Raw genomic sequence first — 18,025 nt, forward strand, 5'->3', positions numbered from 1 at the left:
GGGCTTTGTGCTATGGCACTGGGGTGGCTGGCCTTGGCGTGCGGCTTGAGGCAGCACTCCTCAGCAGCGGTGCCGGCTGCATTGGGACTGAAGTAGAGGCCTGGGGGCAGTGGCAGCCAGCTGCTGAAGGCCCCAAGCCTCTAATTCAGCCTAAGTGTTACCGCTGCCACCAAGGAATGCCACTGTGCAGGGCACCCAAAAGGGCAGACATGGGGGGAAGATAGATGGGTGGGAGGAACTAAAGTGCCCTTGCGGTCATAGGTGCAGGTGGGCTGCCCAGCACCCAAATTTTGATCATGTGACCGTGGGGGCGCTCCAATGGCCATAATTTTGGATGCCAGTCATGAGTTCCTTTGTTCGGCACCGTTGTAACTACGAAGGAATAGTCATAAGTTGAGGACCACCTCTATGTTTTATTTCGTATATTTTATTGTTTTAAGCTGTCAGGAGTCTAGGAAGAGTCAATGGCACTCAAATTTACTAAATAAAAAATTGGAAATAAAAGTTCCTTACAAGGACATCTTTGGGAAAATAACTAATAGTATTTTACTGCTGTTATCATTATAATCAGATTAAATCTTATTTACTTACTGAATCATTTTAAAAGATGATTTTTGTATGACTTCCTATTTATATTGAATCTTCATAAATGGAGCAGCATATAAGAAAAGTAATCTGCTGTAATGCTGCTTTATGATTTTATTGTATAGTATCAGTGGAATACACTGGAGTTTTTGCTGTTGTTATTCACTGTCCTAGTGTCTTTGGGTGAAAGATGAAATACTTTTAGTAAATACAGTTACCATCAAGGACAAATGAATGCTCCTTTGAGGCATTACATTCAAAAATCCTTTATAACATTGCACTGTATTTAGCAATCTGGAGATTATACAAGCATACAAAGCATATCTACTGATTGAAATACCCTGTTGACAAGATGTTAGTAGGCAACATCTCAAAGTGCTGGTGTTGTACACATGTTGAATACAAAACCTGGGAAGGCCACAATACAAACTGAGCTTTACTTATTTTATTTAAACCATCTCAACAAGTGACTCTGGGCAGTGACCAGTATTAAAAATAAAAATTTTAAAAATTACATTACAAATATGTAATGATTATCATTATAATATGACAGGCAGATATGATCTCGCTCTATGCACTCTATATATTCAAGCAAAAGCTAACGGAGTCCATATCCCAAAGATGCAAAGCTCTGACTTGGCGGCATTTCCATTTGAGTGATGAGAGCCTGGCTACATTCCCCAAATGGTCTTGAGGCATAAAATGTTCGTATTAAAATACTGTCAGCTTTTATATTAAATATTAATTTAATTATTTGATTTCTTCTTCCATAACAGCTCATACACTGGTCTGTCTCTCATCTTGAGCAAAGAAGTTCCCTTTGTTGTTTCCCTCCCCAGCAAACTGCTTGGAAATTTCTCATTTCTGCATTGTAAATGCAGATAGGAAGCCCATCATTCCGCAAGAGGAGATCCCTTGCTGGATGAAAAACTCCTATAAAAGAATGTTCCAAAGGAGAACTCTGGATCTAAGCTATTTTTTACAAAGTAATTTTTGAAGTGCACAACCCCCTAACTTTATTAAAAAATAAATAAATAACATAAGCAAACTCTAAGGAGAAAACTAGGTATTATGTTAAATGCACCCAAGTATTTAACCTGCTGTTTCTGTCAAAGACAAATAGGATTGCTTGGGAAGACTGAGAATTATTGGCAAAGTAGCAGACATGATGATAAATTTTATCCTTGCCTCCCTGTATGGTCTTTTGGAAACCACACACACCTCTCTGAAAATATGATTTTAGGCATGAAGAATTTGTGTCCCCCAAATCCTCTCAATCTGGATTAGCATAAACAATGACTAGGGGTGAAAAGATGTAGGAATTACCTGAAAGGCCACTGGTTCCAATTTAAGTGCTAAAAATCACCCCATCCCCAGTGAGCACCATTGAAAAACCCACACTTTCTATACAAAGGGGCTCTAACTCTGGAACTACATTTAGTCTATGCAGTTGGAGCTACAGTTAACGGACCACAATAAGGACCAGAAAATTGGTTAAGCAGGGTGGTCGTTAAGTGAGTCACGTGACCAGACCCAATTTTATGACCATTTTTATGATGGTCATTAAGTGAATCACATGGTTAAATAAATCCAGTTTCCCCAATGGACTTTTTTGCCAGAATTCACTTAACGACCATGTGATTTGCTTAACGACCTCAGTGATTCGCTTAACAACTGTTGTAAAACAAGTTGCAAATTGCAATCACATGGCCAGAGGAGGAGGATGCAACAGTTTGCGACAGTCTTAAGTGCAAGTACAGGTCATAAAGCACTTTTTCCAAGGCATCCAAGGTAACTTCAAACTGTTGTTAAACAAACAGTCATTAAGCAAGGATCACCTGTACTCTATTTCTTACTATTGTGTGTGCCTAACATTAAAAATAATCTGTGATTATTTTTTATAGAGCATCCTTTTATTTTTTTATATTATATTATATTATATTATATTATATTATATTATATTATATTATATTATATTATATTATATTAATATATATACAGTGGTACCTCGGGTCACGAACGCTTCTGTTCACGACCAATTCGGGTCACGAACAGCTCCGTTCACAAAATTTTGCCTCCGTTCGCGAACGCCGGATCAGGTGACGAACAGGGTCCGCGGCCATTTTCCCTCCCGTGACACGTGGTTGTGGCTTCCTGTAGGGAGGGGGACTCTCCCTCCAAGCAATAACCGCCTCCCCACCTGCCTTCCTGTCCTCCACGCCAGAAGTCGCGTCGAGCAAGGTTAGCGTTCTCTCTCTTCATACTGTACTTTGTGTCATACTTTTGTGGTTTAAAAAAAAAAATACATATGGTTCAGAACGGATTAACCATAATTACATTGAACCTTATGGGAAAATTTGATTCGAATCTCAACCAAAATCGGTTGGCAACCAAATTCGGAGGGGTCAGAACGGATTAACCGTATTTACATTGAACCTTATGGGAAAATTTGATTCGGGTCGCGACCAGAGTTGCGGAACGAATTAAGTTCGTGAACCGAGGTACCACTGTATATATATAAATATCACAGCTCTTTTTATACCAACCGTATTTTTGGTTTCACTGTGATGAAACTACCATTTTAGGTAGTCATGTTTTGTATGCCAACTTAAGTATCTTGACTCAGTTCCTACTTGATCTTCTTTCTACCTAGACACATCTCCAGCACATATAGAAAAAGGGAACAGCAAGATAATAAAGCTCTGCAAAACTTACTCTAGGTGAGCGTGCCCCCTCCAAAAGCAGGCTTTAAAAAGCAGTAAGGGGATAGGCAAAATTCCCCGCCATCCTTCCAGAAACCCCTCAAAACTTGGCTATGCCAACCAGCTTGGGGGTTTCAAGGAAACGGTGACCTGCTGAGGTGGCTGTACTCTTCATAACATTCAATGCTCTTGCCTAGCCTTTTTTAAATAATAATATCAATATTTTTAATGGTATTCTGTTTTAATATTGTTATTTCATGGCCTTATTGTACACCACCCATATTTTGTGAGATGGGCAGTCATATGATTTGTAAACAAACAGACAAATCAATAAAATTACCATTAGCAAAAGTATGTTAACAAAGGTTAACAAATAAAATGTTATGATTTTATTTGGAATATCTATTTTCTACTCCATAGCCTTAGCACGTTCACCACTGCAGGTATATTCAACCCTGACAAAGCCTGAGGCAAGAAGTGGCCCCTTATAGCTTTTCTACAGCTGTCTTTTACACTTCCGTAAACATCTGGGTTCTCCCAGACCTGCTGATTTTCCCTCTTCTATGGTGCAGATTGGAGCACATAAAGTGCAGCGCTTGGAGAATGAAGATCAATATTGCATATTGCACATTGCACCTTTCCAAAGACAAGTAGAAAAAAACAAAACCAAACAGAGGACTCAAGGGAGATAGGGACTGATGTTAAAGAGAGAATATACATGCAATGTAGCAGCAGGTAAGTTTCCAGCATTTTCTATTTTTCCCCTAAATCAGTGTTTTTCAAACCTGGCAACTTTTAAGAGGTGTGGACTTCAACTGCCAGAACTCCCTAGCAAGCATGCTGGCTAGGGAATTCTGGCAGTTGAAGTCCACCTGTCTTAAAGTTGCCAAGCTTGAAAAACACTGCCTTAAATTGTATTATCTGCCAGCTAGATTTGATACAAAGCAAGCACATATTCCTAGCATGCGTTCCTCCTCCTCCTTTCCCCCTTCTTTGGATAACTCCTGTCTTAGCAGTGAAGTATTATTTTCCTTTTGGACTCTTCATAATCTTGTTCAATAAAAGTCATTGTATTGTCGAAGGCTTTCACGGCCGGCATACGATGGCTGGTGTGGGTCTTCCGGGCTGTGTGGCCGTGTTCTGGAAGTTTTGTTTCCTAACGTTTCGCCAGCACCTGTGACCGGCATCTTCAGAGTGCAGGAGCAGTTCTCTCTGTGCCCAGGGTGAAGTGACCCTTCTGTGGGTATTTATAGAGATCTGGGGGGGTGGGGGGGTTGGGTTACTGAGTGGCTGCTTGCTTTGGTGTCAGCATCTGTGTGTATCTTCCTGGGGATTAGGCAGGGTTTTTTCTTCTACTGAATTGTTAACGAGGGGCTGCTGGGGGTGATTAGCAAGTTCATTGTGTGAACTGTTCACATGTCCTGGTGGTTGAGCTGAGTTCGTTGACCTTTTGCAGGCTGTATTTTTCAGGACTGGTAGCCAGGTTTTGTTGATTTTTAGACTCTCCTCTTTTTTATTGTTTCAAAACACAGAGATACTGGACAACACCAACAGCCACTATACCAGGCTATACCGGGAAGCCATTGAGATTCACAAACACCAGCACAGTTTCAATAAAAAAGAGGAGAGTCTAAAAATCAACAAAACCTGGCTACCAGTCCTGAAAAATACAGCCTGCAAAAGGTCAACGAACTCAGCTCAACCACCAGGACATGTGAACAGTTCACACAATGAACTTGCTAATCACCCCCAGCAGCCCCTCGTTAACAATTCAGTAGAAGAAAAAACCCTGCCTAATCCCCAGGAAGATACACACAGATGCTGACACCAAAGCAAGCAGCCACTCAGTAACCCAACCCCACCCACACACCCCCATCCCCCCTCCCCCCCCAGATCTCTATAAATACCCACAAAAGGGTCACATCACCCTGGGCACAGAGAGAACTGCTCCTGTCTGTGCTCCTGCACTCTGAAGATGCCGGTCACAGGTGCTGGTGAAACGTTAGGAAACAAAACTTCCAGAACACGGCCACACAGCCCGGAAGACCCACACCAGCCAAAAGTCATTGTCTTCAAATTCTGCATGTCCTTTGCAGAGGAGATACCATTATTCCTTGAATAAGATTATTCCTAACAAAAAAAAAAAATCTTCGAATGAAAATGCAGTTTTAAAAAATGTAAATTTTACATACAAGATTATTTCACGTACCAGGAAGGATGAAAGCTGCTGTGTCTTTTTTTCCGTGTATTTATGCATTTAATGAGGTGGTTTCATAGATCCAAAAGAAATGTAGATACCAAATTTCCAATTTAGCTAAAATACAGCACTCATCTGCAATGCTTACCTTTCTCTTGCACTGGTGTTTCTGACAATCACGTATTTTTGCACATTTTGTTTCACAGAGGTATGGCTTATGGCAGGGCATCTGCTTCATATGCTTTCCACAACGACATTGCTTTTCAACTTCCTGTTAAGGTACAGATGGAAAGACACTAAAGCTGGCATACATTATGTATGTCAAAATCAAGTTACTTACCTGATAATAAACTGGATGATCTATAAATAGAAGCCTTTAGAGAAAAAAGGAGCAGATTAAAAGCACAACTGAAAAAAACTAAATCTACATAGATAATTAAATCATAACATGTTGTGATAAGGGATCCTCCAAAATTATTTCACTGATTTTTTTTTAATTGAAATTTATTGGCCACCCAACTCGAGTGGACTCTGGGTGGCATACAAAATTAAAAAAACACAAAAACAGCAAGAAACATTAAATTAACAGCAGCCCAGACTACAATACTCTACTAACAAAACCCACGAAACAAAGCAGGGGCCATTAAACAATGACAAACGTCAGCACCAGGCCTGGGACCAGAGCCAGCTTTGCAAGGCTTTCCAGACCCCCAGGAGAAAGGGCACCATCCTTATCTCTGGAGGGGCTGCTGTTCCAGAGGGTGGGAGCCGCAACAGAGAAGGCCCACTTTCTAGGTCCCACAAGATGGCAGTATTTAATAGAGGGGACCAGGAGTGCACCCACTCTGCTGAACACACTGGGTGGGCAGAAATGGTTGGAGATAAGCAGTCTCTCAGATATCCAGGGCCTCTGCCACACAGGGCTTCACAGGTAACAACCAGCAACTTAAATTGCACTAGGAAGCTGACTGGCAACTAACACATCTCGTGTAGCAGTGGTGATGCAGGGGCATACCGAGAGGTGCCCATTACTGCTTGCGCCACTGCATTTTGAACCAGCTACAGCTTCTGGGTGGTCTTCAAGGGCAGCCCCATGTAGAGTACATTGCAATAATCCAAGTGTGAGGTGACCAGGGCATGAGTGACTGTCTGAAGGGCCTCCTGATTGAGGAAAGGGCTCAACTGGCGCACAAGATGATCCTGTGCAAAGGCCCTCCTGGCTGCAGCTGCTACCTGCTCTTCAAGCAGTAGCTGCAAGTCCAGAAGGACCCCCAAGTTGTGCACCAGTCTTGACTGGAGAAGTGCAATCCCATCCAAGACCAAGGATGGTGACATCCCCAACCTAGGGGGTCCAAAGAGCCATAGCCAGTCAGTCTTGTTACCCTATCCAGACCCGAACAGCCTCCAGACACTGGGTCAAGACACTGACAGCTTCACATGTGCCATTCAGGATTGAGATGTAGAGCTGGGTATCATCAGCATACTGATGATACCATGCCCTGAACTGGCGGATGACCTCACCCAGTGGTTTCATGTTTCACGTAGATGTTGAACAGGAGAGGGGAGAGCATCAAGCCTTGAAGTACCCCATACATGATGTAGCTTATACAAAGGCACAGAAATAATCAGGATTGCAACAACAGTTCAGATTCCCAGAAAAGTAAGAAATTAATTCAGCTACCTACTTGGAACAAACATTTATTTCTAATAGATACAGAAGTTATGTTTTTCAGCCATTTACAAGGATTTCAGAAGAACTAAGATTTGGTTATGTATTCCTGAGATCAAAAAGATGGACACACATGAATAATGTTGGCTGGAGAGCTGTTAACATGTAATGGCATGTAAAGTGACAAATTTACAATGTGTAGACACAAACTGAAATTTAGGATGGACTATTGCTAGCCTGTAAACTGTTTTCATTGATATTCTGGATTTAATCTAATAAGGAAGTTCAGCTTTTCTGTACATTGGAAATGGATGCACTTGTGTTTGAATCCATTGTGAGTTTATAATTCATGATCTAGTTAATTATGCTCCATAAATAATTATTTCTGAAATAAGTGGGTGATCTGTTAATGCCTTTTTTCTCTCCACATTCTCTTAACTTTCTTCCCCATCTTCCTTTAATGGAGGCACCCAGTTAATTATTGATTTACGTCAATATAGCACTTCTCAACCACCTCACCTTTGAAATAACCTCCCAGTTACCTATTTGTGATTTTTCAATAGAATTATTTCTTGGAAAAGCAAGTACAGGTAGTCCTTGCTATCCAACCACAATAGGCACTGGAATTTAGGTCACTAAGTGCTTTGGTCATTAAGCGAATTGGAGTTGATTTTACAATCTTTTTATGACGGCAGTTAAACCAATCACCATGGCCATTAAGTGAATCACGTGATCATTAAGCGAATCCAGCTTCTGCAATGGACTTTTTTGCTGGAATTCACTTAACGACCACGTGATTTGCTTAATGACATGGTGATTCACTTAACAACCATTGTAAAAAAGGTCACAAATCATAATCACGTGACTGTGGGGGTTGTAAAGCAGTTTTCTGAAGGCCGTTGTAAATCTGGACCGTCGTTAAACAAATGGTTGTTAAGCGTGGACTACCTGTAGCTTGCTAGGATCCTTTTTTCCTGATTGTGATCCAGTTATTCACACACTGTTCCTGTGTCATTCAATATGAATGTTACTATTTGGATCAGCTTCATTTAAATATGCTCCTACACATTTCCCCAAGCCATTTTTCACAGTAACAGAATAACTACAAGTGCGTTATCTTGGTTTTGAACAAAAGAAACCAGAAACTACAAGATGCGGAAGACCGCTTGACTGAAGTTTTTGGACTCAATGAGATAAGGGGCTAGGAAAAGGAAAAAGAATTTAGTGCCTCAGGAAAATACACTGAAACAGAATATTCAGAAGGCCTGAAACAATGCTCGACTATTCAAAAGGACATAAACTGAAAGAAAAATGCTAACCTGTCTACAAATTTCGCAAGCACCTCGATGGCAGCGCTGTGAACATCTATGAATCTCACATTCGAGAACTTTGTCACAACTATCTCCACAGGTAGGCACATCTTCAGTACACGGCAAAGAAAATTCTAAAATAAAAGTCAAATTGAAACTATACAAATTGCTGCCATTTAATATACAAATGAAAATGCAAGGTTATATTTTCAAGTAATTTCACATTTATCTAAAAAATGTATTGCTTCAAAACATGGAGTTAAATTGAAAATCTTAATTTTTACAACTATGATCAAATGTAACTGAATCTAAGCGGAAGTGTTGGACATAATTTACAGCAACTTTTCAATAACCCAGTATTTTGTAGACTTTTAACTGCTGCAATTTTTCTCTATTTAGCTTGTTCTTTATGCAATTTGAATTACAACTGTTTTAGGAAAATTGTATTAATTAAATGACTTAATGGTGAATAAAAAGATGGCAGAGAAGGAAACACTTACTTGATTTTCCACACGGACAAGACCTTTTCCCAGACCTGGGACATTCTCCACAGAAACCACTGTGACAAATCTGTTCACAGACATGATAGCCACAAGACAAGGTTCTGCCACAAACCTTTTGAGAAAATACACATAGCAATTTCAGATAAGGAACTTAGAAACTTCTCAAACATAATTCAACGAAATACAAGAAAAAGCAAGTTCTCCAAATAAGTTAATACATAAACAACTAAAATACAGAAATAAATTATTTAAAGCTCCATAGCATGATCTGATCTTCTACTAATGTTCTAGACCATAGCTTCTATAAACCCCAGTCAGTATAAACAATTCTCCAGTAGGAAATTGATGGGTTCCAAAATATCTGAAGGAACCTGTCCTATATCATGGAATAAAAAACAGACGGGAAAGCTCTAGTTCTCAAGATGTGTTGTTGGATAACATCTCCCAATATCACCAATCATTGGCCTTTATAGCTAGGGCTAATGGAACAGGAGTCCAATGACGTTTAGAGGCTTACCCACTCCTCACCCCTGGATTAAAGTTTTCCTAGAGTTATATCCTTTGTTTCTAGCTGAATAAAGTTTGGGGATTTATTCTTTTGATCACTTCATGTTTCAAACACAGGCCAACTGAATTTGACTCTTTCAGTACAGAAACTGTCTACAATTGATACTATACCTAGGAAAATTCTCATCGCTATAATGGCTGAAGAAGGAAAGGTCTGCAGATGGGAGATAATTTCAAATTCACTGCACATATGTGTCTGCAAGCCGCACTGCAATTGTTATACTGAGTTCCTGCACATCTGAACTGGGGCAAAGGTTTTTTTTCCTACTTCAATCTTAAAATCCTTGTTGGTAATGGTAATCCACATTTTTTCCCGGACAATGAAGTATGGGAGTTAAGTAGTTATAATACGTAATATTATTGTAAACAAATCTGTTATTTATACAGAAACTTACCTCATCACATTGCCATAAAGGACTTGCACACTGCCTTTCTGCTATTTGTTTACCACAGACACAACTTTGTTTACTGACTCTTGGACATGGTTGGCAATCTCCTAAAAGTAAGATGGAGCTAATGATTAGAAAACAGCATGGAAAGAGAACATTTTAAATATTTGCCCATTGATGAGATAGGGGAGAGGGAAAAACTCCTTAATAGAGATTTTATTTATTTATTTATTTGATTTGTAAGCCACAAAATCTATTCAGAACCCAAAGAAACAAGAGAACTGCAATGTAATATAACGGGGAATTATGCAAACAAAGTCTTTGAACAGTACAATTTGCACCTGGATGACAAGGATTTCCACAGTTGTGCTGCCCACATGGCAATTTTCGTCCACAGGGGAGTTGACACGACCATTCTTTCATACTGCATCTCCGTGGCACCGGCTTAGCCTTTTTGCAGTAGCAAGTTATTGTGACCATCTTTGGGCAAGGTGGACAAGGGCCTAGAGAGCCAAAGACAACATCAAGAAATTCATATATTAATACAATTGAAACCTCAATAATGGGCCAAAATTCCAGTGTACACGAACACTGGAAATAACAGACAAGTCTACTAGTCCAGATGAGGCAATTTTACATCATGACATCATTTGCAGTATGAGATCACCCACAAATAACATCGCTTACAAATAATGTAAATAGCCACGACTGATGTTATTTGCAATTTAACATCAAATGCTCCATGCACCACCACCCCTGGCTAACTTGAGCTGCCTAGACGCTGCTTTATAAATCACCAGAACAGACAAAAGAAATCCGCAGCAGGCCAAAAGATTCATTATAACTCACCCTAGCCTGCATAATTGTTACAGATGAATTCTTTCATTTTTTATCCTCATGTATTACCTTGGTCTCAATATCATTTTGTCGCATATATGACATAAAATTTATTTTTATTTTTATTTATATATCAAATTTGTCACTGCCCTTCTCATTGAAACAACTCTGGGCAGTTTACAGATCAATTAAAATCAATTAAAATTACAATATACAGTAATCTTAAATAAATAGAAAATAAACAGATCCAAGGATAGATGAATGGTCCTCAAGTGACTATAATCTCAAAACTCTCACTTACTGATCACTTTTCATGTTACCTGCTGCAAAAGGCATACAATCCTGATAGCTTACAAACAACTGCCATAATATTACGTACCTGGGTGACAAAGTAACAGGCACCTGTGTCCACAAGGAGGTTTGAAATCTCTCTCACAGACCTGGCCACAAGAATGTGGAACCAGCCAGGGGTCCAGAGGGGGATCCTCAGTCTTCCCACAATAGCAGTAGTATCGAGTGGGAATCTCAGATCGCTTGTATTCAAACCTGCATTTTGGACTGAAAAGGGAAAAATTAATGCCACACTCAGTAACACTTGGTTCCCACTGAATCTGCTCTAATGGGCCCATTTGAAAGATGATGTGACAGGGAGAAGGAGGGGAATGGATTCTGTTGATAATTGCCATTCTATAAACGGATGGACATCACTAAACACATTTATTTTTGGTTCTCCTAAAATAAATTACAGAGGCCTTTCTATGTTCCATTCCCTTTAATGATTAGTTCAATTTGTATTAAAAAACACACACATCAGAAACAGAATCCATTTATGCATTTTAAACAGTGGAAAAGAATTCCCACTGAACATTTATGTGTGGTTTTGGATGTGCATACCTGCACACCCAGGACCTAACTTCTATCTATTTTCTCAGGTTTATAAAACTGTTGCCTCTATATTTTTTATAAGGAAAGAAAAAAAAAGTGGCCATGGAAGCACATTCTTGAAAATCTTTTTAATGTTTACCTTGCAGCTCTGTTATATGCAAGTATAACAATTCTTTTCCACTGTTTAAAATGCATAAATGGATTCTGTTTCTGATGTGTGTGTTTTTTAATACAAATTGAACTAATCATTAAAGGGAATGGAACATAGAAAGGCCTCTGAAAAGTTATATCTATGATGAACAGAACTGAAATGGGTGGAGAACTAATTGGGATTACAAAGCACCCTTTTGCACATACAGACTTAATAGAAGTTTACAAAATAAACTTCGGTGCACAAAGGCTGTAGGTAAAAAAGTTCAAGTTCATATGCAGAAGAAGATGCAAGAGGGCAGCATAGCAACAAGGGTGGCAACGAAGAGAATATCAGCCTTTCTGTTCCTAGATACTGTTTTGCATTGTTGTATTTGTCACATCCAGCAAGTTTGAAGCCATACAGTCTGAAGTTCACTTACCAAAGGCTTTCCATGATGGATGTGAAGCAGTATATGATGGATATAAGCAGTAAACTAAATTCAGGTCAACACTAGCTAACAAAGAAACTCACAGATTACGGTCGTGCCAAATATAAGCATTTTCAAGTTCCAACAATTTTGAATGGAAAGCTAAGAATGTGCACAACTTTGGCTGAATTGGAGTCCTGGTGAAAATATTGCAGGGGTGATATTCTTAACTTACACAATATTCAAGTTGCATTAGTTTAGCTAAGCATACTTCAAAGTGAAGTAAATTTTATCAGTCGCGGGGGGTTACACTGAAGGTAAAATTACAGCATATACAAAACAAGCTTCTGGCTACACCTGCTCTTCTTTTCAAAGCTATTGCTCAATTTTTTTTCCAGTACGTAAACCAGCTTTCAGAACAAAATCTTCAAAGCCTACCATGGCCACGGATAATCCTTTTTTCCAAACTCATCATCTGTCAAAGGAGAAGATACTAAGAAAAGGCTATCCTTCGCCCACTTCTGTATGCATGGCATGTGAAATATGCAGAAACATCCAGAACAACTCCAGACCTTGAAGAAAGACAAGGATATGTCAGAAGCTCTTCTTACTAATGTGTTGATCTGGCAAATACAATTTAATTCTTAAAAACAAAAGAAAATAAGAAAAGATTGTGCCTATGTCTGATGTGAAATTCCTGGTTGTTTCACTGCCTAGGGCAACCACTAAATTAACTTTGTTTATCTTCACCTTTTGACAACATAGCATTTCGTGGCTAGAGATGTCTTAGCCATAAATTAATAACAAGTATAGCTTTATTTTTTCCCAAAAGTTTCTATCTCTACTTGTGTTTAACAAGGTATTTTAATACAAAGCAAAATGCACCCATATTCCGTAAGTACTTAAAATAACAAATTTCAGATACAAATGACATACTGTAGTATTTATAAAAGCTTTCCTTAAAATTTTTATGATCCTATTGGTAAAGAATTTGGCCAGCCTCCAACAGGAATCATAACTATAAGACTGTCGTGGACAAAACCGAGCCATATACCAATATGATAAACCGTAAAGTCTCCCTTAGGTTGACTCAACTCACATTGACTTCATGGACACATTCAAGTTGTTTCTTGGCAATACAAAATTCATTTGCCATTGGCTTCTTACAGGATGTTTTTTCAACTCTCCTGTCTAATGTCCAGACTGGTGATCTTCCATCTAAATCCATCTAATTTGTAGCCTTAACTTTTTCAAGGTCAGCCTATGTCAGGCTAGACTAAGCTTCATAAAATACAAAGGCAGCAGTCAAAGCTTGACAATAGCACCAAGCGCTGAGATAGATTTATGCATCTTGCAGAGACAGGTCAGAGGTTTTAAAAAGGATCATTTTACTTTTGGAATAGGTAAATTCAAACATAGCAATATTCTGAAATACTGAAAATTCCCCCAAATAATTATAACAGACATGGACAGGTTGAATGTGGGGACACAAAATGACAAATGGTTGTTATAAAGAAATCTATTCGCTCAGGTTGATACATCCAACCACAACAGAAATGGGAAAAGAGAGACTTTTGTGTCATTTTCTAAATACACTGACTGGAGATTCCAAAGGCAGAATCACAAATAAGCATCTTGATATGCTGTCTGTTTCAGGAAGCCAAGGATATTTCAAGAGAGTAGTAAATACGGATTGGGGAAAAGATAATGCAGCAATATGCACAGACTTACTGCTTGATTTCTCTTAATTGAAGCAATGCAAATCAGACACGTCAGCGCCCCAGACTGAAAGGCATCGTTCATATACTGCTTTGTGCGCTCCAACTCACTTGCATCTCCATCTGTGAATAGAAAAAGATTATTTATGACAAAACTTTTATTACGTTGGAGGATCAAGGCAGAGGGGTAATCAAGACCTTCTTTTAGAGTTCCGTGTTAGTCATTTCCAGGGTATACCGTATGGTAGTTGCCTCTGCCTCTAAGGGGTGGGAGCTGAAGAATGACAAAATCACCTGTGTTCTTTTCAAGCTTCTATCACACTGAGTGTTAAATATTTATTTCTCCTACATTTTAATCAATTCTGTAGAATTACTACATTGATTACTAGCCAATGCTAAGAGAAGCGGGGCTCATGCTGCTGCCAAATTCTTTTGTTCAGTTACAAAGATTTGTAAGGAGATGTCTCAGTTAACGCCTTTATTTTCTCTAACACGGAGGTATGAGAACATTGTTCTCTATCTTCAACTCATCAGTCCTATGAAGTAGAATATGATCTTAGCTTCATCTAAGTCCTAAAAAAATTCTGAGTAAATGAGCAACACACAAAACAATGCACTGCATTATGTCTTTATTGAGCTAACATTCACTGTCTTCGTTAGTAAAAGGATGCGAAGCTTTAGATTTAGCAGCACTAGCAAATCCTTTAACAGCAGTGATTTAAGCCAAATGTCTGCCTGATCCATTATGCCCATCCACTTGTATTTTTGTCCAGTCCTCTTTACAGAACTGTTCAATTCATTAATATTTCAAGGTTGTTTTGCATGGCCTATTTGTTTCAAGTCATGCCACATTTCAGTTGGGTCAAGATCAGCTCTTTGTCTCAGCCATTCCAAAATGTGAAATTTCTTCTGCTCCAGCCATTCTATTATAGAGTTACTTGTGTGTTTAGGATCATTCTCATGGTGCAGATTCATTTAAGCTTCACTTCATGGACATTCCCTCATAGAATTTGCTGGTATAATCTGGAAATCACTGTTCCCTAAATGAAAAAGAGCTATCCATGTCCAAAGGCTGGAAAGCAGCCCCAAACCATGATATTCCAACCACCATGCTACATGGTCGGGATGAGGGTCTTTTGCTGAAATGGAGTGTTTTGTTCTAATAGCCATCTGGATTATCCAGGTGATATCTGGCAAACTTGAGAGGGATGGCAATGTATTATTCTGGACAGCAGTGGTTGCTTCCCTCACATCATTTCATGAATACAACTTTTATTCAATGTTTTCATAATGTCAGAATCATGAACACTGACATCTAACATTGCAAGAGTGGCCTGCAGATCCTTTGCCTTTATCTTGGGGTTGTTTGAAGCCTCTCTGTAAACTGTGAGCCTTGCTTTGGGGGGAAATTTTCTTTGACAATCACTCCTAGGAAAAGTAATGATACCACTGCATATTTTCTGCCTGACTGTAAAATGACAAAGGCCGTTTTTTTTTGCAAAGATTTTGTAGCCTTTTGTGTCTCGTGTATTGATAACCCTTTTCCTGAAGTCTACAGACATCTCTTTTGAGTGATCACGATACACTTCCCTAAGCCTTTGCGCTGAAGAGCAAATTTCAATCTCATTGACAGGAGCAGCAGCCTCAACTTAGCATCTTAAGGGAGCAGATTATCCCAAGATTTCACATACTTTTTCCAAAACAGACAGCAAAGGTTGACTCAATATGTTTAGCATTCTATGCTGTATGAACACAAGCAGTAGCTTTCCAGAATAAATCTAGAAAGGTAAGATTCTATCACAAAAGGAAATCAATATCCAAGCAACATTTCTAGTGCAACGGTAAGTTGTTCCTTAAAGTGAAAGCTGAGAAGCCAATATAGAAAAATTACCAGTCTGATTAGTATATTTTGTAAATGTTTTGGCCAATATTTGTCCATGCTTTCCTTCAATTTCTTCATCATCATCATCACCATCATCATCATCATCTTCAGATGAGGAGCTAAACTGATTTTCAATAAGTCTCTTAACTGCAGCTTGATTAGCCTTCTTAATTTCATCAAATTTTTTCTGTGATGCAAGCTCTGTTAAAAGAAAAACATAAAACTACACATCAGGAGAACCTAAAACAGTAATTAGGGTCATACAGTACAAGAACAATGATTTGTTCAGCTACACTGCTGCATGAATTACAGTGGCAATGCACATAAGTACACTAAGTCCAAACCAAACAACTGACGTAATGGCTTAGCATGGAATCTGAATCCAGACACTATTTTTTCAACATTAAGGCCAATGAACTAAAATACCATTTAGATATTTATCTACATAAAGATCGGAAACTTTAAAAAGAGCTTTTGATAAGAGCTTTTCTCCATATACAGTAATCTCAATTATCTTCAAGCATGCACGGCCAGGAAGATTAAGACTACTCTCTTCTCGGGGTTAGGTTTCCTGATTTCTTACTGCACGTCACTAACAACGCTCAAAATTCTAAAATCGGTCGTCTCTTCAGTAAGGAAGACAGGTGTGAAATCAAGCGTGAAGGGAGCACAGTCAGTCAGTCAGTCAGTCAATAGCTTGAGTCCAGAATTTTAACTAAGCGCAATATAGAAAGACACGGAACTTTCTTTTTCAAGAAGGGCTAATCTGGAGCACAAAGAAACGGGGACAGTTTTCCTCAGCCTCCTGGCTTTCCTCTCCTATTCGGGAGGGGAAAAACCAGGAATCATGGCTTGTCCGTCACAGGAATCCAACTACAGAGAAGCTTCTGCAGCCTTTAAGCGACGCGAAACTGGAACTGCTGATTTGCGCCAGCTGTTCTCTGTCGCCGTTTCAATGGGGGTTTTCTCTTTCTTTAGGGGCTCCTCGGGCACCCAATCTCAGTTCCGCTGGTGCTCCTAGTTAGCCCACGAACGTGTCGGGGCCCGAGCGCCTTTCCTCACAGGAAAGGAGCCGAGGGGCAGGGCGCGGGCCTGGGGCTTCGGCCGTCGGAAACCGCTCCCCGCGGTCGCTTTGCCGAGCGCCGCCGCCGCCCTCGCCCTCGCCCTCGCCGGGCCTGAAGGCAGCGTGGGCAGCTGGGCGAACGCCCCAGAAAACCGCGAGTCGCGGGACCGCGTGGTCACGAGGCCTCCGGCTGCCTAACCGAGCCGCAGGGAAGCGCTTCGGGCAGCTGGCGGCGCGCGCGGCGGCGGGAACGGCCCGCGCTGAGGGAGCCTCTTCACAAGAAGTACTTTTTCGGAAATGGCGCTCTCCGCGCCGCGGTGAAGATAAAACGGGGGGACGCGAAGGGAGCCTCCGGCGGCGCAGCGGCTCCTGGCCGCGCAGGGAGAGGCGGCGAACCGAACCGAACCGCCGGCCCGGCCCGGCCCGGCCCAGGAAGCTCAACGGAACGGAGTCCCGGGAGCATCCCGAGCTCCCCGGAGGACGGAAACCACGGAGAGAGCGGCGACGCGCGGCCGGTAAAGGGCAGCCGCGTCCCGCGTGCCCGGGCGGCGCTCCTTCCACGGGCGGCCCGCCTCGCCGAGCCGAGGGCGCCGGGCGAGGAGCGGCGGCGGCGGCGGCGGCGGCTCCGGGAGGGGGAGGGGGACTCACCGTGGGCGCCCCCCGCGCCCGCTGCTCTCGCCCTCGCCCGGCCGCCGGCTGCGTTCCCCGGGAGGACCGCGCCGGCCGCGGCCCGGCCCCTGCCCCTCCCGCGGCCGCCCTGGCGCCAGGCGGCGGCCTCCATCCTCTCGCTCAGGCGAGGCCGGGCCCCCGCGGCCGCTCTTCGCCGGCCCGGGCTCGGAGGGGCGACGCAGCGCTCGTCCCCCGCTCCCGGCGGCCCGAACTACGACTCCCGGCATCCCCCGCGCAGGAAGCCCGCGGGAGCGCGCCGGAAGCAGGCGGGGCCCGCCCGTGGGCGGGGCCTTCCGGGTCGCAGCGGCCGGAGCCGCCGGAAGCAGGTGGGGCGCGCTGAGGCGCGAGTGCGGCCCAGCTTCTGCGGCGGCCGTCGGCTTCTGCTCCGGTCTTTCTTTTCTCTCGCAGCCGGGCGGCCCCCGGGTCGGTTCCGGTGCAGAAGTCAGTCAGCGCGACTGCGGACGAGGAGAAGCGCCCGCGCGTCCTCGC

General features: G+C 41.7%; 1 protein-coding gene across 2 annotated transcripts in view; it reads right to left on the reverse strand.

Annotated features, from left to right (window-relative positions):
* NFXL1 (nuclear transcription factor, X-box binding like 1) overlaps positions 1 to 17,814 on the reverse strand; it is a 50,893-nt gene extending 33,079 nt beyond the window's left edge. The window contains exons 1-10 of one of the 2 annotated variants that reach the window (XM_088131122.1): positions 17,516 to 17,814; positions 15,814 to 16,005; positions 13,936 to 14,045; positions 12,643 to 12,776; positions 11,139 to 11,317; positions 10,264 to 10,425; positions 9,929 to 10,029; positions 8,964 to 9,078; positions 8,473 to 8,597; positions 5,633 to 5,755 (exon numbers count right to left, since the gene is read on the reverse strand). In XM_088131122.1, the coding sequence (XP_087987248.1) occupies positions 5,633 to 5,755; positions 8,473 to 8,597; positions 8,964 to 9,078; positions 9,929 to 10,029; positions 10,264 to 10,425; positions 11,139 to 11,317; positions 12,643 to 12,776; positions 13,936 to 14,045; positions 15,814 to 16,005; positions 17,516 to 17,648 (1,374 nt within the window). In that variant the 5' untranslated portion in view covers positions 17,649 to 17,814. The remainder of the gene's footprint in view (positions 1 to 5,632; positions 5,756 to 8,472; positions 8,598 to 8,963; positions 9,079 to 9,928; positions 10,030 to 10,263; positions 10,426 to 11,138; positions 11,318 to 12,642; positions 12,777 to 13,935; positions 14,046 to 15,813; positions 16,006 to 17,515) is intronic. The other variant, XM_088131121.1, reaches the window with a different exon arrangement.
* Between the last annotated feature and the right edge of the window lie 211 nt (positions 17,815 to 18,025).

This window comes from Python bivittatus, unplaced genomic scaffold, assembly GCF_059951505.1.
Source record: "Python bivittatus isolate LINGU-HERP-01145 unplaced genomic scaffold, Pbiv_v1 ctg000970_np1212, whole genome shotgun sequence".
In the NCBI taxonomy this organism is placed as follows: domain Eukaryota; kingdom Metazoa; phylum Chordata; class Lepidosauria; order Squamata; family Pythonidae; genus Python; species Python bivittatus.